Below are 13,845 nucleotides of genomic sequence, written 5' to 3' on the forward strand. Positions count from 1 at the left end.
CAAACATTTACAAATATTACTACTGTTCACAATTACATCTTTAAAATGAGGCAAGAAGAAGTCAGAAAGAATTAATGAACCAGGTGTTACAGTTCAACTGAACTGAGTCAAGTAAAGTCCAGTCACTGTATTTACATAGTGCTTTTTACACTACAGATTGTGTCAAAGCAGCTTTACAGTATTAAACAGAAAAATAGTGTGTCGAAGGAACACAAACTCCATCGTTCTTCTCTGGCCAGACCAATCCAGCAGGCTGCAACACAGGTCAGATTGTGCAGAGGACTGGTCTGGTTCCTGTTGTCTTGTCCCGATGGCTGTCTAGGTGACGAGGTCTTCGGAGGGGATCTGTCTCTGGGGCTCATCTAGTTGTCCTGGTCTCCGCCGACATTCAGGGCTGTCGAGGGCGTCTCTAGGTGCTGATCCACCATCTGATCTGGATACAGACTGGATCTGGTGGCTACGGTGACCTCGGAATAAGAATGAGACAGTCTAATATTAGCGTAGATGCCACTGAGAACAATAAAGCACATTTTAATTGTAGTAAACACTCTAAACTTTTACACATATTACCTTAAGTCTTAGTGTTGAAAGTACACCTACATTGTGTAGTTGCAGTGGAGCGGTCTGGTCACATGGCAGTGTTTGGTGCCTTGGAAGAAGTGACTGGCCAGCATCTGAAAACTTGCAATGATGAGAAAGCACCAATGAAACCTTTGGCCACACCCTGATGGAGAAATAAAGTATTCATTATAGTAACACAGCTTTTGACATTAAGTGTTTTATGGATTAAACGAGAAGAAAGACCATGTTCCCTTCACTTAAACAGCTCATTTCCCTCAGACATATTCATACAATGCTTATTCAATGTTTTTATTTATGTTGTACGTTTGTGTATAAATACATATGTTTTAAATAATACGGTTACACCTTTTTTAATATACAAGTATTGATAAATTCAGTCTAAGTAACTTACAAATTCAGTTCCACTTACCTGACTCGTGAACTTGACAATATGGCGCTGTTTCTCCCGCGAAGTCACTCAGGCTCGTGCACGTGCAGAATGATCTCAGTGTTGGCTGGATTAGTTTTTATTAGTTTAGTCAACATCAGCATAGCTAATTGTTGACTGGATTTGAAAATAACCGTTCATTCAATGTTTTTCAAATATATTTATGTAGACTTAATATAATATGTCCTCTCAACTAAGCCCAAGCAATAAAATTAGCTCAACTTAAATATTTTTGCCCTTCCAACATTTTGTTAATTGGATTTTTTGCAGTGTACGCCAAACTGTATTCAGCTAATATGAGAAGTCTGCTAATTGGTTTAAGCTGTAGCATGTGAACTTCATTCAGCTGATGTGTTAAATCTACAGATTTGATATTAAATCTAATTAATATTGTATATATTAGTATGTCCGTGCCGAACTACATTCAGCTATATTAATAGATTTCGACTGTTAGCATGTAAGCATGCCAAACTACACTGAATAAAATTATAAACGCAACACTTTTGTTTTTGCCCCCATTTTTCATGAGCTGAACTCAAAGATCTAAGACTTTTTCTATGTACACAAAAGGCCTATTTCTCTCAAATATTGTTCACAAGTTCCGCTAAGTCTGTTAGGCTAATCAATGTAAATATTAGCATGTAAATGTGCCAAACAATGTTCTGCTAATATGACAAGACCGCTACTCAATTTAAACTGTAAATATTAGCATTCATGAACTTCTTTTAGCTCATACTTTCCAATGTCCAATCCATACTAAAAGACTGATGTTGTAAGTGTTCTAGGAAATATTTATTCTAATTAGATTTAGTATAACTGTTAATATAATACACTGTTAAGTGCGCTAAACTGAACGTCAACAGTTAGCACACGTTGACCTAGCGGTGAAAAGTTAGAACACAGACAGAAAGCACACATTAACTGGCTGAAGTATTTAAAATTCAAGTTGAAAAAAATCTAATTCAGAACTAAATGCCATATTCAGTTTTGTTAAATGACACTTATAATTCTAATTAATTCAATCATTCTAATTTACACAATACAAATTCAATTTGTTTTGTCATATTATAAGCTCCATAGAGGTGTAGCTTCATTGACATGAGACAAAGTGGAGTTAACACACTCATGCACGTTCCCCTCGGCTCAGGAGATCATTTTAAGGAGTTGTGTGCACTACATTGACAAGAAGTCAGCGTAACACTAAACCTTCTTCCTGAGGTCTAATGGCCTTTATATTCATTTTCACACTTCATTATCTCATCAAATTATCATTAGGCGCTAGATTAGCTGAACTTGACTGTGAGGGCGTTTGTAAGCTTATAACAAATATTTGAAATGGTTAATGCATTTATATAACAGAAATATTACATACGGCATAAATCAACCCAGACAATGTACACATACTTATATATACCATAATAAAAAATAATTGGGGAAATAATTGGGGAAATATATAAATAATTATACACACACACACACACATATATATATATATATATATATACAGTATATATATATAAAAAAAATTCCAGTTATTTTTACTATGGTATTGCCACGGTTTTACAATGATATTGTAAGGGACGAGATATCATATTAAGATTTTGATGTTCGCTTTTGCATTTATTAAATAGCTAATGGGAAATGCAACCCAATTATTCCACTGTCCCAGTTTAATGTGGCCTGTCTGGGATTTTGTTCGTAAACAAAACCACAGCAAATGCCAGTTCCAGACGCCCGACCGTACACTGATATTATCACAGGCGTGACTGCTGTTCTGTAGGACAGAGCGTTTCGTTAACCCGAGGCGCTAACGACACCGAATCATCTTTAATTGATCTAATTGATTCTCCACTGCTTAATTAGATTCTTGTCACTCCTAATGCATCAGTGATGAAGACCCTCGGGGTACGAGAGAGAGAGAGAGATGAGCTTTCTTCTAATAGTTGATGATACAGACACCAGTCGTTGCTCTGGTCTCATGTGATCACATAGACAGCTTTTAGTCGTTTTGGGGTAATTATTCTGCAATCAGCACACAAGCAGCTGTTCACAAGGACTTTATTATGCTCTGTTTGTAAAACAGATTTTTAGATGGTTATGGGAGTTGTTATAAATGTTAGGTGCTGTGTTAAGAGATATAGATTTTGCTGTAATAAAATGAATATCTTTTTCTTTAGCTTGACTGGCAGAGCATGGCACCAGTGATGCCAAGGTCATGGGTTTGATTCCCAGGGAAGACACAAACTGATCTATATCATGAAATCACTGTAAATTGCTTTTCACACTGATTAACTTTGGATTAATGTCTTTTTACACCCTCTGCTGGTGCTGAAGGCACGCAGTGTGAATCAGTGCAGTGCTTGAATATTACAGCAAGTTGTTTAACAACAGATAGCCAATCATAGACTAATTTATAATGACTCCATTAAATATTCATGCTTGGTACAGTAGCAGAAACATCCATGAGTTTTTTAGTTTAAACATCTGAAGGAGAGTTAAATTCATCAGATGAGATGCTATAATTTTTGTATAAGTTTAAGAATACTTAAATGGGTAGTTAAAAAAATGAAAATTCTGTCATCACTACTCGCCCTCGCCCTTATGTCATTTCAAACCTGTATGACTTTTTTCAGTGAAACCTAAAAGAAGATATTTTGAGAAATGGCTAAGTGTTTTTTTATTCTATAAAGTGGAAGTCAATGGTCTCCAGTATTTTTGGTTTCCAATATCCGGCGCAAGTCACCAGAGAGTCTGTCATTTCACTGGAAGATCCAGTTATGACGTTTATTAAAGCAAATATACGTTTATTTCTCAAATTAAAGCACATGCATGAACAAATCGTTCACAATATGATAAATAAAATGCATTTAGAAAATAGATAGGGTGTATTTTTATTTTAATGCCAACTTTAACACAGAATATATTTAATGCATTACACTACAAGCATAACTGGTGTTTTTCAAACACTGGTCAATTTTGAGATTTCAGGCTATTTTGCTTCTATAACTTGTCTTCTGCAAAGAAAACATCTAAAGTACACATTACACTTTATCTGTTTGCATCTGTAGATTTAATTTACAATGCATATCTTTAAAGGTGTTTTTCTCAAAATGAGTTTTTTTTCTCATGCACTCCACTTCAGTAGCACTTACAAACAGCAAATCTTACAGTTCATATATACAGTCTATATTCTAAAGGTTTTTACTGAGGCGGTTGTTCATTTATCACTCACCTGATTTATGTAGGATTTTATTCCTTAAAACATGTTAAAAATTTGGGTAACACTTTCTATGAAGCCAGTATTTATAATACATTATAAGGGTATTCTTAAGATTCCACAGAGCCGTTGTTCACTGACAAGCTGCGCAAAAAATTGCGCGATTATGAACGTGGTTTTGCGCAGCTTGCCAGTGAACAACGGCTCTGTGCAGTAAATGCTGCTCAATGTGAAAGCCCGCACGTGATGGAGATTTACCGCTGATTACAGAAGCGGCTTTACTGACAAGATGCGCATTAAATATAAATAATACTCTTAAACGTATAACCACAAATACGTAAGTATTATGATGTATTATAACTGTTGTTATGATTATTCATGAGTTGATATAACATATTATAAGTTTTTTTATAATGCATTATGCATTCATTATAATGCCTTAAGAATACCCTGATAATGTATTATAAATACGGGCTTCATAGAAAGTGTTGCCAAAATTTGTTTTCTCCTGAAAATATTTTCAGATTTTTGGAGTAAATCCAAGATATCCAAAAAAAAAACTCGGTAAAATCCATTAACTCTAATATGTCAACAAAATGAATGAAATATCCAGTATTCAGATTTCTGTTCTAGAAATGTATGCAAATTAGTATATGAATTAGCATATTAAATTACATAATGTCTCATTTGCAAATTCAAACATAACATTTCAGAAAACTTGTAATAAACAGTTATCTTAATGTACTGTGATTAATCAACTGTGGAAAGTACAGTGATATCTGTTAATTACAATTTGTAGCCTTTTCACCTGTAGTGTCTTGCCTTAAGCATGCGAAGCCCATTAGTTGTTTTAGATAGAAGCATCTGCCAAATGTCATGCAAGTCATGCAAATGCAGAACAGCACAGTTAATCATAGCAGTGAGGTTAGTGAAGTGATATTTGTATGTCTAGAGCGCTGTTTGTATGTGTGTGTTGGCGGGGGGCTGATGGTGTCTACAGGCGGGTAACTGTGGCTCACATGAGCAAGGAAGAACAGATTTGTCCCTGCTGTTCGCGCTGATGATAACTATCTCCATGCATCCAGACAGATGGACCGTGTGTGTGTGTGTGTGTGTGTGTGTGTGTGTTAAGGGGAAGAGACCACCATAGAAAAAGATCCTTTGTGTGTCTCTGACTCGCTTTCTCTTTTGTGAGCACTCGTCCCATCTTTTTATCACTGATGGGCTGCACTTTAAGGCATGGATGCAGGGTTGACATTGTCTTTGTACATTTCTGGCTTTTAAAGGATGTTTTTGTCTCTCTACTGCATTCGGAGTTGGACGGGGAAAGAGTTGAAGGCCCTCATTTTTCTGTTCTTTCATTTAATAGCATAAGAGGCTGGATATTAGCATTTGGTCCAATCTCCTAATGCAGTTAAAGAGGCTGCACTGGAGTCAAACAGAAGGACAGGAGCTTCCACCTGAGCTTTTTCATAGCGTCCACACTCTCACAGCCTCAGCTTTTAACCTGATTGGCTCATCAGCGGAGCGGGATGGGGATCAGGGAGAGTAGCGGTGTGTGGGGGTACGTCTAGGTGGTCCGGCCGTGGTGGTCCTGATACAGGCATGGTGCTGGAGTCTGACCTCACTGTCCTGCTCTCTCTTATGCCCAGTGATTACATCATCGAGGAGAAGAACGCTGTGCTCCAGAAGAAAGAGAATGAGGGATTCGGCTTCGTCTTGCGGGGAGCAAAAGGTAAGACGTGGCTTTGAGTTCATGGCCTCGGTTTGCTTATACTGTCAGAGTTGACGCTTCTTTCACAATACTGGGTTGCATTACACACTTAAAGTCAACATGAAACACTGTTTGCAACACGTTTTACTTTTGTAATGTGATGTATTTCCAAGTAAAACAGGATTTTCAAAAAATGGTTGAATTTGAGAATCGCTTGGCTTGTGAAAACTGACCAATCGGAATGGAGCAAGACTTGAATGCAATTTTATACTTCAGTCGAGTTTTAGTAGTTTTGGTTATAGGTTAACATAAATGGGTTATGGGTGAAAATAAAATAGTTTACATTACATTTTAATGGAAGTGCATCGTAAGACCAGGAGCATTGTTAATTATTTAATTAATTTATTAAATATAAAAATGTATAATAATAGTCGCACTGATAGCCTTGTGGGCAGCGCGCTGACAAAAAGTGCCGTCCCGTGTTCGAATCCCGACTTGAGGACCTTTCCTGATCCCACCCCCTCCTCTCTCTCCCACTTCACTTCCTGTCAATTCTGATCTGTCCTGTCACAATAAAGGCAAAAAATGCCAAAAAAAACATCTTTAAAAATATATAATAATAATTATTATTATTATTGTTGTTGTTGTTTTACACTACACTAATTACCAATAGTTAATAATAGTTATTTTTATTATTAACAATAATCAAAATTATAATACATTTTTATTATTATTGTTTTTGTACTTGAATTATTTAAAAATATATGTATGAAAAAAGTTATTATTAAAATTATTATAACAATAAGTATGAATAGTTAATAATAGTTTTTATATTTTTTATTGATAATCAAAATGTAATATTAAACAATATATTAATAATAATCAAAATTGGCATGAAAATTATAATAAAAATATTAGTATTTAATTATTTAATAATAATAATAATAATACAATTAATAATAATAATAATAATAGTTAGCTTACATTCCCAGGGAACAAAGGGATTGATATACAGAGAAAATTAGATTTAAGATGTTCTAGTTGTGATTAAAAGAACCCTAAAAGCAATAGACTCGTCTGAAGAACGTACAGTATAATTTACCATGAAGAACTTTTTAATATCCAGTGACCAATATAAGGATCCCTGTAAAAACCCAAGCATTGCAAAGAACCATTGAACCAAAATGCAGTTTTTCTCTAGAGTTAAAATGAATATTGCTCTGAAATAACATCCACCACACATCTACAATCATTTATATGAAATAAATGCATATCAGTAGTGCAACAGTGTGTGTGCTTTACAGATGCGGTTCTGGTGACAGCATAAAATAGAGTTAAGTGAAAGTTAACTTCATTACATACATAATCAAATATCGCGGTCACTGGTTCATATTGTGACATTTCTGAAACATTTATAGTGGTGACTCAACAGCATTATTAGACAGTTGTGTTTGACAACACATACAGATCAGCAGGGTTTGTGAGTAGTGTGTGTGTGTGTGTGTGTGTGTGCCCAGTCTCTGGGGTGGCACCATCCTGGGTAGGAGTTATGAGTTCCTAATGCCATCTGTTACCCACACGGTGCATTAATATCTCTTACGAATATGGGTGTCAGCAGTATCTTTATTGCTTTTATAATTTCTATACTATGACTTCCTCAAAGATTAAAAGGAAAACACTTCCACAGATCTATTTGGACTCATGTTTATATTAGTATATATTATTATAATTAAGCCATTCATTGACTTCAAGAAGAGTCTAAGCACCAATAATGTGATATTGCATGTGATTCTCTGTGTTTGTGTAGCGGAGACGCCCATTGAAGAGTTTACACCCACACCTGCCTTTCCTGCACTGCAGTACCTGGAGTCTGTGGATGTTGAGGGCGTGGCCTGGAGGGCGGGGCTAAGGACTGGTGACTTCCTGATTGAGGTATAAGATTGGTTTGTCCGCTGATATCCCAGATCTTTCTGTATCTACTATTAATCATGTTTCACATTTTCAGCACATAAAAATGCAGTAATGTTTGTTGCAGCTGTGTAATGACCTTGAGTCTAGTCTGAGATTCTGGGAATGTGCCGGAGGGGTGGAAAAACACTTATGATTTCATTGTGATTTTTCTCTCAGGTGAATGGTGTAAACGTGGTAAAAGTGGGACACAAGCAGGTGGTGTCACTCATACGGCAGGGCGGGAATAACCTCCTGATGAAGGTGGTATTTTAATTTTAATTTTAATTTTAATTTTAATTGACTTTCCAACAATGAAAATGCGACTCTTAGGGTTTGCGACTTACAAACAAGATCTGCAGTTTAATATAATGCTTAAATGTAGTTTATATGTATTCATGTGTGTCTCTCAAGAATAACATCTTACTGTTAAGTCGGTTACATGCAAATGGTGTAATATTGAGTATGTGGTATTATAGTTGAGTTATAGGGAATGTGCTGACTGCTGGTTTTGTTTGTTTATTGTGGGCAGGGCTACTGCAGTCAGACAGAAGAGCTCTTAAAGGCACGGGTTGCTAGGGAACCAGTTTTTGATGCTCTGTACTGTATGTAATGATCAGTGAGAGATTTCTCTCAGCAGGGCGAATCTAGTCTCACACACGAGGAAAAGAAATGCTGCAAGAATGAATAAAGGAGCGAGTGTAATGATCATAGCCGATCGAGACGGTAATGACTGTGTTTGTCAGAGGAGAAAACTTCAGGAGCATTAACTAAATGACAGGGTTATTTGTCACATGGAATTGTGATGACTAAGCAGATTGAAGTGTTTTCTGTGCAGCCTTTCCACATGCACACATTTGTGCATTCCTACACCCACTCAATCGATTAGCAGTTGAATGAGTCCACCGGTAGAGTTATTAGAACCACAGCAAGACCTCGAAACCCAAAGAGGTAGTCTATTCAATATCCATGCAAACTATCCTCACTTTTATCTGCAACTCCCACACAATCTGAACCCTTCATTGACCTGTGTTTGCTGTGTTAGTGGATGATGGAACAGCATAGTAAGAGTCGTTTAGCAGACACTTTTATCCAAAGCGTCTTACAGTATAGACTGAATCAGGATGGTTGACTATGCAGATTCATACCTAACTGTAAAGTACTGTAAATATAAGTCTTTTTGCATTCACTCTATGCTTTTTTGCAACTCTTTATATATGCATCAGACGTTCTCGCTGTCTTACCTGTCTAGTTAAATTAGTGTCTGTTCTGTTGGTTTTTTAGAATTATGATTATTAATTTTTTATTTTGTTTTATATGTTATTTATTAAATTCTGGATTGAAGGAAAATGACTGCGCATTTAACTTGCTCCATGAATATTTTTATTTGATTTGATTTTATTAAGTGTATTTTTCACCAAAATGTGAGTATTATTAAAGTTTGTAACTTATAATATATTGCTATATATATAAGCTATATATAATGTATATATAGCTTATATAATATATTGCTTAAATGTAGTTCATATATGTTCAACAGTGAGTCTGACAAGTGCCAAATGCATTAACTACACTTACATTTAATGCATTAGCAGATGCTTTTATACAAAGCAACTATTTTATTTTATTTTCAGGTGGTGTCACTCATACGGCAGGGCGGGAATAACCTCCTGATGAAGGTGGTGTCAGTCACACGCAAGCCAGAGTCTGAAGAGTCAGTCAGGAAGAAGGGTAAGATACTTGTTCACTTCAAACAGAACTGTTCTGTCCTAGGTGATAAAGCTACTGTATTTTTATTTTATGTAATTTTATTTTGTCATTTTAAAATGTAATGATTATTATTATTATCATTATTTATTATATATTTTTATTATTTATATTTTCTTTATATTATATATTCTGTATTTATTTATATTTCTATATTATTAAATTTTTTATTTATTTTATTTTATCATTCTAAAATAGATGCTTTTATACAAAGCAACTATTTTATTTTATTTATTTTATTTTATTAAAATAATTATAATTATTATAATTATATTTATTAAATTGCTGGATTTTTCACATGTTCCAGAATCTTTATTTTATCCTATTTTATAATTAAGTGGATTTCCACCAAAAAAAAATGTGAGTATATTTTACAAAGATTGTAGTTTATAAATAAGTTCCACAGCTAAATATATTGCTTAAATGTAGTTCATATATGTTCAACAGTGAGTCTCACAAGTGCACAATGTATTAACTACCATTTTTCACCAAGGAAAATGACTACACATTTAACATTCGTTTTATTTTATTTTATTTTATTTTTTAAAATTTAAAACAAAATGTTGCCAAGGAAAATGCAAGTATTATTAACAAAGTTTGTAGATTATAAGAGCCACAGCTTAATATATTGCTTAAATGTAATTTATATGTTCAACAGCAAGTCTCTTAAGTCCAAAATGCATTAACTACACTTCTATTTAATGCATTTGGCAAATGCTTTCTTCCAATGCATATTGCATTGCATTTAAACCATATATTTGATCAGTTCATGCATTCCCTGGGAGTCAAACCCATGTTGCTAGCAGGATGCTTTGCAGCATGCAACAGAAATGAACTATCCCTGCAATCAGAGGGAAGTGCTGTGTTGTTTATGCCCCTAAGACAGATCCTTACCCTAAAATCTGATTGTCGATGAGAATGTTGTTCTTTCTTGGCAAAATCACGGTCACCTGCATAGTTATTGCAGGGTTATTGCATAACTCTGGGCTATGCGAACTACCACACACTTACACACTACTGATGAAGTAATAATAGAGTGTCTGTTGTTAGTTTTGTGGCTATATCCTCCCACACACACATTCAAACTCACACACACAGATTCTCACAGTTGAAATGCACAAACCCAGGCCTTGCTCCTGCCAGAGTTGCCATGGTTACTACAATGCATGTTGAAGTAAGTATTGCATTAGTGCCTTGGTATTTCTCTCCTCGTCTCTCTCTCTCCAGCTCCACTCCGGTCTGCAAGGTTGTTAGCTGAAGGAGTGAGGAGTTTTACGCCGATGTTACTGAGACGACAGAAGTATCTGATCTCCTGGAACTCTGATCGTTTTCTTGGTGCTTCTTGTATCGCTGCTTGGGAGTTTATAGCATGCTTTGGACATAGCATCAGGTTTCGTTTCTGAGAGACAAAGGGAAACTCGGCCACCATTTGGGTTGTAAGAGGCTGAATGTGATATGAGGGGTTTTGGGAGACGAGTTTTTCTTTCTACCATCGGAGGGCCACCAAGAACGGAAGTTGGTTTCTGGTCGTGCAATCACACAGGAGATGTCTGATAGTTGCATGATTCTATGTTGCATGTCAGAGAGAGAAAGACGGAAGGAGAGAGTTTAATCGTGGTGCGGCAGTGTGGTACGTTGATCTTCAGATGAAGATGGTGAAAAAGCGCTGGCAGCTGCCGATGGGCAGCAGCCGTGAAGGCCCCTCGCCACGCCATCCTATATCCTCATCTACTCCTTGCCTTTCCTCCACAGCGCCCCCGCCTCCAAAAAGAGCGCCCAGCACCACCCTCACCCTGAGGTCCAAAAGCATGACAGCTGAGCTCGAAGAACTAGGTAAGAATTCCTCAAACAAACAAATGCGCTATGTTGTGAGGTTGAATATTTTTTCTTTCAGTTTTTGTCTTAAAGGAATAGTTCACCCAAAAATGAAGATTTTCTGAAATGTACTCACCCTCAGGCCATCCGAGATGTAGATGAGTTTGTTTCTTCATCAGGACCGATTTGGAGAAATGTAGCATTACATCACTTGCTCAACAATGGATCCTCTAGAGTGAATGGGTGCCGTCAGAATGAGAGTCCAAACAGCTGATAAAAACATCACAATAATCCACACGTGACGTCGCAGAAATAGAAACTGTTTCTAAAATAGAAACTTTGCGTGTTGCCTTCGTGGCTGGTTAGGATAAAAACTCTTATTGATTAATATGGAAAAGATACCTTATATCGTGTGTCACGGCGTCGCATGTAGTTAGGACACGGTGTAATACTGCTCTCTCCATTGGAAAAAGCCATCTCTTCTGACTCAATAAAGAAATATGCACAGACCAATCTTCATTTACAAGTGAAAACAGTTCTAAAAAATGTTGGTGAATTTTGATGTGAAAGGACAACAGGAGATTTTTTTCACTGGAGGAAGTGTTATTATAGATTATGGATTTTGGCTGGAAGCAACGGTTTAAAGTTAAAATGACTTGATGATGGATTTGTTTCTTACAAACATGCAGCTTGATGTTAACTGATGGACTGGAGTCATGTGGATTACTTGTGGATTTTTATGATGTTCATTCTGGCGGCATTCTATAGGATCCATTGGTGAGCAAGTGATGTAATGCTAAATTTCCAATGAAGAAACAAACACTGTAATTTACTCTATTGAAGGGCTGCACATTCTTGGATTCAGTGTGCACTTTTTTAAGCATTTGTGCATATGAAGATGGACATTATTGGGCATCGGGGTTCTTCCAACTAGTCAGTCATTCAGATTATAAAATAGTCAATTAGGAAAATAGATAGTTTTACACATCCTATTCCCCTAACACAAGCCTAACACACAGTTGGATGCAACATTTTCTCTCTATCTGTCTCTCTCTGTGCTGCTCTTTCTTGTTTATTTATTAACTGTGTCATCTCCCTCCTGCAGCCATTTGGGCTGTTCAAAACATCAGCTGTCTTTTCCTCTCTCGCTCAATCTGTGCTCTGAGTTTACGGAGTTCATTATACATATTCACTCACGTTCACACACTGAAACGCATATCGACAGACATTTGCTGCTGTGAGACTTTAATGGAGAAGTGTTCTATACATTTATTTCATGCTCAGCCTCTGCAAGGAGGAGAAGGGGAGGTAAGTTGAGGTTTTTAGAAGCCAACAAAAAATGTGTATGCAACCATCTTCACCTTGCTCATGCTGGAATATGATTTATTTGGCTCTGTTCCAAAACCTAGTGAGCTGCCTACCTAACCAATATTTTTAGGCATTCCCATCACAAAGGCAGTAAAATTACGCTCTCTTAAAAAATACCTTGTTTTGGATGTCCCAGAATGTTTTGAAACAAAAATCTAATATTAAAATTGCTATACTAATTTAAACATAAATGTAAAACATTTTTTTATTAATGTGTCAAAATGTAATTGATTAATGACTATTTTATCCAGTATTTCTGTATTTTTCATGCTTATTTGAATTTCACACTCTTAACGTAGCAACGTGCTGATGCCAAACTGGAAATCCTTTGTGAGTTTCACCTCTCATGTGCTTCACACGAGGAATTCTATTCGTGTGGCATGGGGAGTGTTCCAAATGAGTCACTTATGAGGTTCTATTTCAGTTAGGATGCTGCCTTAGGGACTGTTCACACAGGATGCATTCTTGCCTTCATCTGTGATGTGTTTAATTGTTTTTCTTCGTCAACATGCAATACCTTGATAAACTTCAGAAGAACATATGAATGTATCCTGTGTAAGGCACTACTCAAGTAGACAGTATACAGCCAGGCAGGTCTATGGGTTGGAACCGAGCTTGCCATACTACACCTTTTGCCATAAATAAGAAGCAGTGATGCATTGTTAATTATGTGTCATTAACATTTCCATTTCATATTATTTTGCCTTTTTTATTTCAAAGCATGTGATCAAATGAGATCCATATTACAACCTGTTGAGAACTACCTGTGTGGGTGTTTATAATGAACTTGGTTTTATGTGTGTGTTTATTAACAGAAAGACTAGATGAGATTTTGGCCTCTCAGGAGACAGTACTGAGGCCAAAGGTGGAAGCAGACTACAGAGCCGCAACGGTGAAGCAACGTCCTACTAGTCGCAGAATTACACCAGCAGAAATCAGTGTAAGATACAGTATGTCCGCACACACTCAGATGATCAGAAAGTGTCCCATTTTAGCAGCACTGACCAA

The 13,845-nt window shown here is 36.3% G+C and overlaps 1 protein-coding gene across 1 annotated transcript in view; it reads left to right on the forward strand.

The window, feature by feature from the left end:
- The window catches only part of shank3a (SH3 and multiple ankyrin repeat domains 3a), a 265,841-nt gene that overhangs the window by 243,853 nt on the left and 8,143 nt on the right, over window positions 1-13,845 (forward strand). Inside the window, exons 15-21 of the mRNA XM_016515151.1 lie at window positions 5,879-5,961; window positions 7,748-7,872; window positions 8,068-8,106; window positions 9,522-9,618; window positions 11,407-11,487; window positions 12,754-12,777; window positions 13,653-13,777. Of these exons, the coding sequence (XP_016370637.1) occupies window positions 5,879-5,961; window positions 7,748-7,872; window positions 8,068-8,106; window positions 9,522-9,618; window positions 11,407-11,487; window positions 12,754-12,777; window positions 13,653-13,777 (574 nt within the window). The remainder of the gene's footprint in view (window positions 1-5,878; window positions 5,962-7,747; window positions 7,873-8,067; window positions 8,107-9,521; window positions 9,619-11,406; window positions 11,488-12,753; window positions 12,778-13,652; window positions 13,778-13,845) is intronic.

Source organism: Sinocyclocheilus rhinocerous, unplaced genomic scaffold, assembly GCF_001515625.1.
Source record: "Sinocyclocheilus rhinocerous isolate Xijiao unplaced genomic scaffold, SAMN03320098_v1.1 scaffold717, whole genome shotgun sequence".
Taxonomy (NCBI): domain Eukaryota; kingdom Metazoa; phylum Chordata; class Actinopteri; order Cypriniformes; family Cyprinidae; genus Sinocyclocheilus; species Sinocyclocheilus rhinocerous.